Source organism: Leptopilina heterotoma, unplaced genomic scaffold (genome assembly GCF_015476425.1).
Source record: "Leptopilina heterotoma isolate Lh14 unplaced genomic scaffold, ASM1547642v1 Lhet_158, whole genome shotgun sequence".
Taxonomy (NCBI): Eukaryota; Metazoa; Arthropoda; class Insecta; order Hymenoptera; family Figitidae; genus Leptopilina; species Leptopilina heterotoma.
In genome coordinates, this window is record NW_025110872.1 from 147,170 (window position 1) to 161,049 (window position 13,880).

The 13,880-nt window shown below is 23.5% G+C and overlaps 2 protein-coding genes across 3 annotated transcripts; one reads left to right on the forward strand and one right to left on the reverse strand.

Annotated features, from left to right (window-relative positions):
• Nucleotides 1–433: 433 nt before the first annotated feature.
• LOC122498735 (GMP reductase 1-like) lies at nucleotides 434–8,115 on the reverse strand. Its single transcript, XM_043606622.1, has 6 exons — nucleotides 7,759–8,115; nucleotides 6,546–6,665; nucleotides 6,164–6,421; nucleotides 5,898–6,086; nucleotides 1,924–2,126; nucleotides 434–1,713 (listed from the first exon to the last, which is right to left on the reverse strand). The coding sequence occupies exons 1-6, from the start codon at nucleotides 7,843–7,845 to the stop codon at nucleotides 1,524–1,526; spliced, it is 1,047 nt and encodes a 348-aa protein (XP_043462557.1). The 5' UTR covers nucleotides 7,846–8,115; the 3' UTR covers nucleotides 434–1,523.
• Nucleotides 8,116–8,334: 219 nt separating this feature from the next.
• LOC122498734 (FAST kinase domain-containing protein 4) lies at nucleotides 8,335–13,633 on the forward strand. Of its 2 annotated transcripts, none has more exons than XM_043606621.1 (10): nucleotides 8,335–8,545; nucleotides 8,633–8,798; nucleotides 9,013–9,432; nucleotides 9,577–9,726; nucleotides 10,986–11,237; nucleotides 11,436–11,580; nucleotides 11,731–11,814; nucleotides 11,935–12,096; nucleotides 13,139–13,217; nucleotides 13,357–13,633. In XM_043606621.1, the coding sequence occupies exons 2-10, from the start codon at nucleotides 8,643–8,645 to the stop codon at nucleotides 13,571–13,573; spliced, it is 1,665 nt and encodes a 554-aa protein (XP_043462556.1). In that variant the 5' UTR covers nucleotides 8,335–8,545; nucleotides 8,633–8,642; the 3' UTR covers nucleotides 13,574–13,633. The 2 variants fall into 2 exon arrangements, with proteins under 2 accessions (XP_043462556.1, XP_043462555.1); XM_043606620.1 differs by having other exon boundaries at nucleotides 8,336–8,541.
• The last annotated feature ends 247 nt before the right edge of the window (nucleotides 13,634–13,880 follow it).

Here is a 13,880-nt window from a genome sequence, read left to right on the forward strand (position 1 = left end):
CTATTCGTCTTGATGCAAAGAATAAGATTTTATTATATATTAACTTCAATAACCAACTTAAAAAAATTTTTTTAGAAAAAAGTCAAAAAAAAATTTTTTTCTGAGAATTTTTTAAAGTCTATCAATCCATTTCGAGATATTTTTATGATAAATATACCTGGTAAAATTGAATTAATTTTGAAATATTTAAGTGAAATTAGATTTCAAGAATAAACACAATAACTTTATTTAAAAAAAAACAATTTTCCAGGATTTTGATCAAAATTCTCTGACTTTTCCAGGTTTTCAGGTTGCATAGCAACCCTGTATTAAAATTCATTAAGAAAGAAAATTATAATTACTTACATTTTCCCTCCAGATAATTTTGTTGATTTTTATTTTTAAAACTATATTATGTTTTCAGGGCTTTCGGTGAAAAATTGAGAAACATTTCTAGTGTTTAAAAATAATTTTATATAATCCTTTCGAGATTACAAAGTGAACTATACCCAAATCCTTCCCTATTTTTTTTTTTTTTTTTAACTTTTTCTTTTTGGTTTTAACATTGTACAATGTGCAGCATTTGCTTCAATGAATAATACTCAGTTTGAGATCATAAATACATTATTAATTATTATTAATTAAATTATTAAATTTCATACACATTTCATTAGTTTCAATATAACTGAAATCAATTCCTATTTGCGTTTAGTAATAATGTACGTTCGCCTTCTTTAATTTGTTTTAATTCTTTTTCATTCAATAATGACGAAAAAAGATTTAAATTTAATTTTTCAGTTTTCAAATAATTAAATTAGTTGAATTAATTGAAATTGAAAACTAATTGAATTAGTAAAAATTTCTCTACTACAAATTATTGTTAGTTATAAATATGTAATATTTGGAAAAACTACTAATTTTGTGACTTTAAAAATCAGTAAATTAAGTACTTTAGTAATAAAAATTGAAAAAAAATAAAATAAGAGATAAAGTTAATTGACAACGTTAAGAAATTTACAATAAACTTGACAATTATCATTAATTTTCATTCAACGTAAAATGTTGAATTCGCACAATAAAGCACTTGATTATTATTTCGTATATATAACAAAGCACCTTTTTTTTCAACAAATTGACAATTATACTAGAATATTAAAAATATTTGACGTGATTCACAGCTTTCTTTTCTTTTTTCGAGAATTAAATTGCGCCATGGAAGCACAAATGCTTCTAAATTGAAATTAGCTTTTCTAAACTGAAAAAACTAGTTTTATCAAAAAAAAAACCAGTTTTATCAAATAAAACTAGTATCAAAAAACTTATTGACAAAAAGCGTAATTCAAATCGATTTCTCAATAGAAAGATATTTAAACTTTAAAGAAATTTTCTTAGCATAAGTTTCATCACATTCATTCACAAACACCATAAATTGCAATATGCAAGCTCGATTCTTTAAATAATTCATTTTGACAAAAAAAAAAAAAAATCTAAATTGACTTGACGACGAATTATTTAATAAAAAGAGAAAAAAGAAAAAACTCAATTCACATTGGAGGACCGTAAATATTATTAAGTTGTTGTGTGCAACGAATAAAAGTTGCACGACGAGGTAATTCCCGAAGTCTCTCGGCTCCCGTGTAAGTACAAGCTGAACGTAAACCGCCCAACATATCTAATACTGTATTCTCGACTGCTCCTCGGTAAGGAATCTCCACTGTTTTTCCCTCCGAGGATCTGAAATTTCATTATTTTAAATTTAATTCGAACAAATCATTTAAATTTATCCAAAATGATTATGCAAATTTAAAAAGTAATTCATTATTTTACTTATTTATATAAAATTTGTTTTCAAATAAAAATAGTAATAATAATAATAATAATAATAATAATAAAAAATTTAGAAAAGAATAACAAATAAATAAAGATAGAATTTGTTTTTCTTACCTGTAATCAGCAACACCACCGGCGTGTTTCCTCATTGCGGTATTTGATGCCATTCCGTAAAAAAGTTTAATTTTTTCTCCATTTTTTTCTATTATTTCGCCACCACATTCGTCGTGTCCAGCGAACATACCACCAGCCATGACAAAATCGGCTCCGGCTCCAAAAGCTTTGGCTAAATCACCCGGACATATGCAGCCTCCATCCTTAAAAAAAATCAAACGAATATTATTCACTTTTTCTAAAATTGAAAGTAAACAAAAAAAAATTTAATGTAATTTTTCGACTTAATCACTCGATAGTTTTATTTACTCCGAGTCGAATTGACTCAAAGTGATCGTTAATCTCAAAGTTTTATTTACACAAAAAAAAATTACCCCGAACATTTAATGATCAATTATTTTTGTATAATAATAACAATCAGAATTTATTCACAATATAAACGATCTTACATAGGAGAAAAATAAATAAAATTAATGTATTTAAATAAAAAAATTTCAAAACATTCTATTCTAAAATTAAAAAGTATTTTTGATTTTTAAACTAAAAGAAATAATTCAATTACTAAAATGAATAGAATAAAAAAAATTTTATTTAAACAAAATTGCATTAGCAAAGATTTCAAAAAAAATTCTTTTATTGCGAAAATTCTTTTCGCAATAAAAATGTGTCAATGAATCATATTTGATAAGATTGGAAAAAAATAAATAAAAAAATATGTATTTTCTGATTATTAATACAAGATCTTTATAAATATTCTGATTCAATATTGTAGAAAAATTACTTGAATGTCCCTCAAGTTTTTTTCCAATACGATAATTTAAGGTACAACTACAATTTAGAAGGCTCTTAAAAGACCAAATTAAAAAATTTTTTTTCTTAGGTCTTTTATTATAAATATTTAAAAAACTTTTTTGCCTATATTAGTTCATATTTGGAGACTAAAAATAATGGTTTGTTTTTAATTTTTATTTAATATCATAATCTGCAGACAGCATTCAGATCGAAACTCCAAAAAGTTAATTGTCCAATTGCGGACAGTTTATCTCAAGATTGACAAATCGGAAACAAAAAATCCAAATTGCTTTTTAAAAAGGAAGGTTTCTTGCATAGAAATCCACCACCAATAATGAAAAATCAACTAAATTAAAAACCCCACCAACCCCTTAAAGACTTACTTAATTTGTCAATGACTTTTTACATTAATTGAATATTTTTTGAAAAATTTACTTTTATTTTTTACAATTGGTTATAGGGTCATTTGGGGTAAATGTAAACAAGGGGTAAATGTAAACAGTAGATGTTTCAGCTAAATTTACAAATTTAAAAATAAGTACGACGTCAATATTTTTACCTCAGCTCACCTACAAGATGTTCTGAGAATTGACAATATTTTATTTTGACAATTGGCAATGCCATAGTGTAAGTTATCTTTTAATGCAAAAAAGATTGAAAATCAAAGTTTTACTGTTTCAGTATTTTGTCTCGCATTTGCATAAAAATAAATTTAAAAATCAAACAAAAATATGTCATTCTTCCTTATTAATGCCCTAACAAAAATTGACTTTGATTTTTGATTTTCGTCAATTTACCTAAAAAATAATTAAGTGTTTACATTTACCCTGAGAATTAGAAAACTCGGGGTAAATGTAAACAGAACTTGAACTACATTTTAAAAGAAAAAAATTGAATAAATTTGCTTCTATTTCACAATTTCATTAATTTGTCAATGTAAAATTACATAGATAAGGAAATTAGGTCCTCTTTGAAAAAAAAAATTTGATAAAAAAAAAAAAATTTTTTTTTGAAAATTTGATCAATTTTTAAAAATATTTTTAGGTTCATCTGCCATTTTGAAAAATTAAAATTTGACTTCAAATTCGTATTCAGCGACCTCAAAAACCCCCCAGTAGCCAGATTCAAGCAAATTTGATCAACTTTTAAAAATATTATTTTTAGGTTCATCCGACATATTGGATCCACCATTTTGAAATTTAAAAATTCGATTTTAGATTCTTATTCAGCAACCTTAAAAACTTCTTTTTACCAAGTTGAATGAAAATCTATTAAAATTTGTTCAAGTTATTCAAGTTTTTACATTACTAATTTTGTAATGGTTGATTGTTTATTTATATGATACATTATCTGTCAACTGGTTGATTTACTATACATCTACGAAGAATTTTTTTTCAGTTTTTCCATCCCTTAAAATAGTAGTATACTTGAAAAAACTTTTTTCTTAAACCTCGCTTAACTACAGTGGTGTTTACATTTACCCCGAATTTTAGGAAAATTTCAAAATCTCGGGGTAAATGTAAACAGTCAGTTTTAGGCGATTCAGGTGCATCAATATTTTTTTGAACCTCATCAAATTTTTCTAGGGAACTCTAGTAACAAGTTGATGCAAAAAAAATCCGTCCGTTTTACCTTTTAACAAAAAAAACTAATGTTTTTGGTGAAAAATAGATATTCCGTTTACATTTACCCCAATTGACCCTAAATACTTGAGGAGGTGTTTTCTGAAGTCACAAGGAGTTAAAAAATACAATAAAAAAAAAAATAAAAATTTTTAAATTCTAAAGTGTAGTAAGTACCTTAAATATTGAAAAAAAATAAAAGAAAATGATAAAAACAAATTTAAGAAATGCAATTTACAAAAAATTATAAAGCTTAAACTTTTAAATTCTACAAAATTAAATAAAATAATTATAATAATTTTAATATATTATTTTGCTTTTTGTTTCTTAATTCTTTTGATAATTTTTCTTTTTAATGTTTCAAATTTTTAAATCAATGCCATTCTAATTTAATGCTTTTAAGATTAAATAAATATGAAAAGTTAATTAAATCAAATTGTTGTCAATTAAAAATAATTCACAACATCTATTATTTCTCATTTATTTCTTTTATAGTTTTGAATCTGAAACAAATGAATTCTTATAAACAGGGTGTCTAGCGAACCGGGAATCCGGGAAAAAACCGGTAAAACCCCGGGAATTTTATATTTCTAATTTGTTAGACACCCTGTATAAAGAATTTTATTGAAATTTTCCAAAATAATAAAATTATTGCGAAGAATTTCATTAAAATTCTTTAAAATAATTGAATTCCTGCGCAAAACTTTATTATTTATGAAAATAATTGAATTTTGATATTTATGATGATAATTGAATTCTTTTTAAGAATCTTATTAAAATTTTTAAAAATAATTGATTTCCTGTAAAGAGTATTATTATTTCATTGCTAAAAAAATAATTGAATTTCTGCAAAGAATTTTACTATTTTCGAAAATAATTAAAATTTCTACGAAGAATTTTATTAATTATGAAAAAAATTCAATTCTCGTAAATAATTTTATCAAAATATTCCAAAGTATTTGAATTTCTCCGATGAATTTTATTTAAATTCTTTAAAATAATTAGTAAATTAGTTAATAATTGAATTTTTTTTCATTTTTAATTTGAAATTAATATTTGAATTTTACAATAAATTAATAATAATATTAATAACAATTTATAAAAACAGTAATAAAAAAGCAAAATAATTTTTTAGTTGAATAATGAATAGAAATTGAAAAGTCAAGGTTTTTTTAATAAAAGCTAAAAATGCTATTAATTTAAAAGCATTTAAACTAATGGAAGTTAATGATCGGAATTTTTTTTTATTTCTGTTTATCAAACTTCCACTACCTATACAGGAATTTTATCAAATTTTATGAAAACTATAATTTAAATGTCATTAAAGTTTTTAATTTTGCCAGAATTTAAAAATAGCTTTCAATTTCAGAATGTAATTATTAAACAATTCTAATATTAATTAAAAAAATATGTATATATGATAAGAAGAATATTTTTAACTATATTTTTTCTGTCTTTACGATTAAAGATAAAAAAAAATAACATGGATTGATTTTTGTTTATTTTATTTTCAATAAAAAAAAATAGAAAAAGGAAAATTAAAGGAGAAATAAAACTTACAGAAATAATGTGACCTTTCAATCCATGAGCAGCATCAGCACATTCAATTACAGCACTTAATTGTGGATATCCAACGCCAGTTTTCATTCGTGTCGTGCAAACTGATCCAGGACCAATTCCAACCTTAATTACATCTGCTCCTGAGAGAATTAATTCTTCTACCATTTCTCCAGTGACGACGTTTCCTGCCTAAGAAAAGAATTGTAAAAGAAATTAATTTTCTCTTTAATTTTATTCTTATTTTATTATATTTATTATATTCTTACTATTATCGTGTGATTAGGAAATTTCGCCCTTATTTTCTTCACGTATTCGACAAAATGTTGTGAATATCCATTAGCGACGTCGATGCAAATAAATGAAATTGCTGGCACTGCATCCAAAACACTAGTCAAACGATCGAAATCTTCATTACCAATTCCTGAACTAGCGGCAGTATATTTAATACAATCGGGATGTTTATCGGCAAATTCTTTCCACTCTTCTCCAGTGTAATATTTATGTAAAGTCGTGAAGAGTCCGTGCTGGAAAAGAAAATTAAAATCAATTTAATGACTCAAATTCTCTTTTTTGTAATTTATTCAATTTTAAAGAATTCTTTTCGAGTTGAACGAAAAAATATTTTTTTTCTTAATTTTCCAATTATACCTTTGCCAAAACTTTGGCCATTTCGAAAGTTCCGACTGTGTCCATATTCGATGCCATCAACGGAATTCCCTTGTACGTTTGTTTCGAATTTCGAAACGTAATTTCTCTGAACAAATCCACCTGCACAAAAAATATTCATGAAATTCCATTTCTAAACACAATTTCATTGGCAAATACTTATACATAATATTTCGAAAACAATTCATTTTCCATGAAATTTTGTTTATTTCGTTTCTAGAGATATTATTTTAAAAATAATTTCATTAAAAAAAGAAAGAAATTTTGTAATTTTCCATGAAATTTTATTTACTTTGTTTCGAGACTCGATATAATATTAAATAATAATTTTATTTATATCTGTGAAAAAAATAATTGCATTAAAAAAAGAAAGAAATTATGCAATCTTGTAAATTTATTCCATTTGCTTTCATTAATAATAATCAGAAAAAAGTACTTTGTTTCAGATTTTTATCTTATCGATCATACAAATTAAGAACCTTGAAAGTGAAATAGCTGAAGGATATTTTTAGACAGTGCACTAAATAAAAGTCAAGTGCACGTAAATTGAACACAATACTTCCTGTTTATATTGTTTAATTAATAAATTATTATTTATTATAAACATTAGAAATTATAAATTAGAAATTCATTAGAAATATAATTTTCCTTAAATAATTAAATTCCAAAAATTTTCAATTTTTTTTTAATTTTTCAAGATTTATTACCAAAAATAGATTTTTTACTAAAAAAATGTTCACTTTTAAAAATAATAGATTTAATATCCTTTTTTCTATTATAAAATTATTAAATAACGAAATTAAAATCCAAAGTTAAAAAAAGAATTTGAAATTATTTCATTTCTTCCTGGAAAGTATTTTTAGATAAGGAACAAAAATAGTTTTCAGTTATTGATTATAAGTACATTAATACGAATATTTTAAGTGAAATTCCGAAATAAGGATCAAATAAGTATTCGTTACGATAAATAAAAATCTATTAAAGTCAATTTCAATTCTAAGGAACGTTTTCCAAACTACTTTAAACTTCTTTTAATTCAAGATTAAAAAATAAAAAGAGGAAAAATATTTCGTACAAGAAAAAAATTATAGAATAATTAGTAAAATCTTCTTCTTCTTCTTTTGTTTTAATGGCCTCTTGTATAGACAAATAGCCAGTACTAATTTGTAAAATCAAAAAGAATAAAATTACTCACATCGGATCTGCTTTTTAATGTACTTCTTTTAGGGCGAAGTAACACGTCCTTAAAATCTAACTTAATATCATTTATAATGTTAGGCATTTTTTTCCGGTTATTATTCTACTCAGTCAACTTCTTCTTTTGAACAACTGAAGACTAAACAAAAATTTTTTTTTTTTTTGTTATAAAGTGCGGAAGTCTTGAGTCTTTTCAAGGGGGGTTTTTTTATCTTTAATCACAAATTTTGTCTGCTATCGATGCGCGCGACGAAAAAGTGAAAACACGTGAATTATCATTTTATACTTTTTTTATCTCGAATCACTTTTTTCTACTTTTCTTGTGTGAATGAAAGAAAAGAAGTCGATCAGCTATTAGATTTTATTAATTAACATTTAATTTTTAATTAACATTACTAGGCACTACTTTTATTTTATGAATTTATAAATATAAATGTAAAGCATGAGGTTAAATTTAGAAATCTGAAATGTTCAGTATTGCCAACTTTGGAAAAATTGGGAGAAGTATTTAAAGCTCGATTCCCACGTTAGCAAAACTGGGTTAAAGGTCGATCCACAATTTGGATTTCGGAAAACATTTCCCTTTTCGTCAAAATTCGTCTGCTCAATTATTGCATACACGATGCATTTGAAAATTTTTTTGTGTTCCGAATTTCGTTTATTTATTTGAAATCAATTAATGGCCGATAAGTATTTGTTGATATTTGATTAATGAATGTGTCAACTTGTCGGTGAATTGTTAAACTTGTCAGGAAAAACTAACGGTTAGGTTATAAAGAAAGTAGGTAATTACTATGTTCATGCTGCTTTAGTATAATAGTGATTATCTTGTAATTTTTCGATTAAATAATAATTATATAAATAATTTTCAGTATAAAGACAATGTTGCAATTTAGTGGGATTTTTATTAATTTATCAGTTAGACATAATACCAGATTGCCTTTGTGGTGTGCAACTCAAACAGTGACAGCTTACTCAACAATTTCTAACCCCCAAGTGGAACAACTTGACGAGAAATCAAAAATATCGTCCGATGAAGTAAATTTCAAATAATATTAATATTTTCATTCTCCTGTCTTTCTTCTTTTTTAAGTATAAGTATATATCAAAACGAATCAAAAATATTTTCCTTCCGTTTTGAACAATAATAATTTCATAAACATATTTTTAGAGGTTAAGTTTATTCGTACTTTCGTATTTTTCAAAGTGTTTTATAATTAAATTTCTCTTAACTTTATAATATTTTGTGTAGAATAAGAAGAAAATTCCTTCCGAAACGAATAAGAGGAAAACATTTGAAAAGAAAAATGTGAAAATATCCGATTTAAATGTATCGAAATATTTTACGAAAATTGAAGAAAATGAAGTTGAAAAATTATTATCAACAGTTAATATGTCATCATTAAATTCGGAATTTTCGTTAAAAATAATATCACAACTTTCAATACTTGTGAAATCGGGTAAAGCAAAAGTTGCCGATTTTGAATCAGATACAAGGTATAAAAGTTTATGTCAATATTTATTTGTTAATTCATCGCAAGAAGTGAAAAATTCTGACATACAAGTGAAAACGCAAAACTTTCGTAATAAAAATTTAGGATTTTTATTCGACATTAATGAAATACATAACATGATTGAAAAACCAGATCTTTCAATTCAAGAATCCGTACAGGTTGGTTTCATTTTTTTAATTCTTTTTGGAAATTCTACATTATTTTGAAAATTATGTAATTGAAAATAGTAAAAATTGTGTAGTTTTCTATTTTTTTATTTAAGATAAATATTTAATTAATTTTCTCTCTTTTTTTCTTTCTAGATTCTGACAAAATTGGGTCTCTTCAAATCGAGAATTATGCCAGTTTTGCAAGCACTAACAGAACGGATAGTTAATAGTAATGAATCAATGCATATTAAATGTGCATCGGATATTTTGTATAATATGTCTATTTTAAATTTTTATGATGAGGTAACTATAAATTATGATCATTTTTATTATCTACTATTAGGTATTATGCAAAATTAAAATCAATTTTTTCTTTTCAAATATTAATTTCAATTTAGAAATAAATTCAGATACAAAATTAAAATAAAAATCAATTAGGTATCTTCATAAATATCAAAATTCTTTTAAAAAATTCAATTATTTTTGAAAGTTTTAGTAAAATTCTTAGCAAGATTACAATTATTTTTATAACTTATAAATTTTTTTTACAGGAATTGAATTATTTTAAATAATTTTAATGAAATTTAAAGCAAAAAATTTTTTATTTTGAAAATTTGCAATAAAATTCTTTATAAGAAAAAAATTAATTAAATTCTTAGAAAACATTCAATTATTTTCCTAAATAATAAAATTCGTTGCTCCTGCAATTCAATAATTTTAAGAAAGTTTGATTAAAATTATTTATGAGAATTGAATTATTTTCATATTTAATAAAATTCTTTACAGAAAATTTAATTACTTTAAAGAATAATTCAATGATTTTTGAAAATATGTAGTAAAATTCTTCGCAAAAATTCAATTATTTTCAAAAATTGCAAAAATTTCAAAAAAATTTTTCCAAAGAATTCAATTATTTTGATAAATAATAATATTCTTGCCAGGAAATCAATTATTTTTAAAAATTTTAATAATAATAATCAATAATCTTGATAAATAACAAAATTCAATTATTTTCAAAAATTTTAATAAAATTTCTGTTAAAAATTCAATTATCTTCATAAATAATAAAGTTTTGCGCAGAAATTCAAGTTATTTTAAAGAATTTTGGTAAAATTCTGTATAAGAATTCACTTATTTTTTATACAATTTCAATAAAATTCTTACCAAGATTTCAATTATTTTCACAACTTTCACGTTTTTTCGAAAAATTGAGTTATTTAAAAAAATGTTAATTATAGCATTCTTCACAAGAAATTTAATTATTTTGAAATACATTTCTTTATTAGAATTCAATTAATTGAAATTGAAAATTATAAAAGAAATAATATAATAGAAATATTTTTAATTGCCAACAATTTGGTTTGATTATTTTTTCGTATTTTTTATCTTCAAAGCATTAAATTAGAATTTTATTAATTTTAAAATTCAAACAAAGGGAAAAATTATCAAAAGAAATTAGGAAGCAAAAAAGCAAACAAAAACAACTTAAATTAAACTACGAACAAATTACCGGAATATTACGATTATTAAAATGTAGATTTTCTCTATAATTTAATTTTCAGGCTTTGATGAAAAAAATTCTTCCAACTTTAATTGATAAAATACCGAAAATAAGGGGACAAAATTCAGCAGTTATTGGTTCGATTTTAAAGTCAATTGGATTATTGAGGTATAGAAACGAAGAACTTTTAATGACACTAACAAGGTGGATATTGAAGAATCATACAGGAATAAAGCCACAATATATTTGTTCCTTTCTTGTAACTTTAGCAGTCGTTGGCTTTACACCAACCAGAAATCTACAAGAATTTCAGGTTTTTATTTTAATTTTCTTTCTTTCTTTTTTAGTTATTTTCAGTTTAAATCCTTTAAAATGTGTTTTTTTTTTAAATTTGAAAAAAGTTTCATTTTAATTGTAAATTGATAAATTTGTTTTTTTTATTTTATTTTGCTAATTTTCAGTAGAAAACATTTTTTATATCGGAAGAACAAATAATAATTCTCTTTTTTAGGCGTTTACGAGTCAACTTACGGAAATTGAAATGGCAGGAGCGTCTGAATGGTTGGATGTTGTTTGGGCATTGGTTGTTTTAAATCAAGCTCAAGAGGCTCAAGTAATGTCAGTATTGAATCCTGAATTTCTTGGAAAATTAGCAGGTTTGTTTGTTTAGAAAAAAATTCTTCTTTTTGAATTTAAAAATTATACTCTACAAGTTTCTTTTTCAAATTAAAAGAAAGAAATTTTTTATATATATTATTATATTTTAGTTTTTATTATTTTTATATTTTTATTACTTCTTTTTACAGTTGTGACGACAATTACGGAATCAAAGAAGAGGAAAATTTTAAATATTAATGCTTGCGCGAAATTGTTATTTAAAAAAAACGAAGGTAATTATTTAAGTTGTAAATACTAATTCAGAGGAAATGAACTATTAAATTATTATTAATTAGGAAAATATATTCTTTCTTTTCTAATTTATTAAATTTTTAATTAATTATCTCTTTCAGATCAACTTTTAAATTCGAATTCATTAATATATGAAGTAACTTTAGAAAAGAATCGTGATCAACAGGAATTTGTTAAACGCATCGTAACAGCATTGTTTGCATTTTTACCTTCCGCTGGTTGTTTAAAAATGGACGTTAATACAAATCTGGGATTTTCCATAGGTAAGAAACTGATGGAAATAAAATACCTATTAATATCTTTTTGTATTTTATTTACGGGGCATTCCATTTCAAATCGTTCCACCGACAAAAAACAATCGCAAGGAGAGCGATTTTCTAATAAATATAATTATTTAAAAATTTAATTATTTGTAACATATTATACACTGAATCGAAAGAGAATTTCATGAACTTTATAATGCTATTTTTATTTTTTAAAATTTTTCTCAATTTCGTAGAGAAATTCCTGTTTGAAAGTTTAAACTCTTAATATCTCAAAACACCCCCCCGTCGATTTTTATCAAAATTATATGAAAATAAAGCTTAACTTTTCTAGTTTCCATTCCCGTATAATATATTATGGACATTTAATGGGATTAATAGAAAAAAAATTGTTTAAAAAATGTGTTTTTGAAAAATTTGACAAATGGTACGAAGTTGAATCCTAACTAACCTTCAACTTCGTACCATTTGTCAAATTTTTCAAAAACACATTTTTTAAACAATTTTTTTTCTATTAATCCCATTAAATGTCCATAATATATTATACGGGAATGGAAACTAGAAAAGTTAAGCTTTATTTTCATATAATTTTGATAAAAATCGACGGGGGGGTGTTTTGAGATATTAAGAGTTTAAACTTTCAAACAGGAATTTCTCTACGAAATTGAGAAAAATTTTAAAAAATAAAAATAGCATTATAAAGTTCATGAAATTCTCTTTCGATTCAGTGTATAATATGTTACAAATAATTAAATTTTTAAATAATTATATTTATTAGAAAATCGCTCTCCTTGCGATTGTTTTTTGTCGGTGGAACGATTTGAAATGGAATGCCTCTTACATATCATAATTGGCAATTTTGTAAAATTAATTAATTACGTTAGGAAACTAGGTAAATCATTTTACATTAGGAAAATAATCTTTTATTTATTTTATGATTTTTTAAATATGTTACAAAACTGTTTTCTTCAAATTATAGTTAATTTGTCAGATAGATTAATTTCTAAGAAATAATTTTAAAAGTAAAATATGTTTTTTCTAGATGCTGAATTATATGTCGATAAAAATAGTAAACCGATACTTATTTCTCAAATTGGATCGACGGAGAAAAAATCACTAAAGTAATTATTTTCATAATATATTTCTTTTCAATTTCTTATATATAATATGAAGTAAATTAATTATTATTAGTATAAAATTTTAACAAATTTTTTAAATTTGTTATTGAACTTGAACTAAAAATACTTTTTCTTCTTATAGATTGGCTGTACAATCATTGACTTACTATGATTATTGTCGAGGCGATGAAAAAGTTATAGGACAAATACAATTTCAAAATTCACTTTTGAATTTATTGGGCTATCACGTTATTCCAATTTCTTATAGAAATTTTGCATTCGATCAAAAAGTATTGAATCATGTAAAATATTTGAGAACACTAATTAATGATGCTGTAAAAACGAATTTCCCTAATTGAAAATTATTTAAAAAGATTAATTATACAATAAAAAGATCACCTGTAAATTGTTTATAATAATAGTTGTTTGTTTCTATTAAAAATATTTAAGTTAGCGAAAAAATGCTTTTTTTGTTTCTTCAGAGAAATAAGAATCGATATCGTAAAGTAAAATTTGAAAATTAATCAAGATTTTTTTTATTAATATTTTTAAATTAAAGTGCAAATAATTTTTTTAAGGTAAATTTTTATTTAAATTATTTTTGGTTCCTATTTTCTAAAATTTACTAATTAGAAACATTATTAATAAATTATTTTTATACGAAAA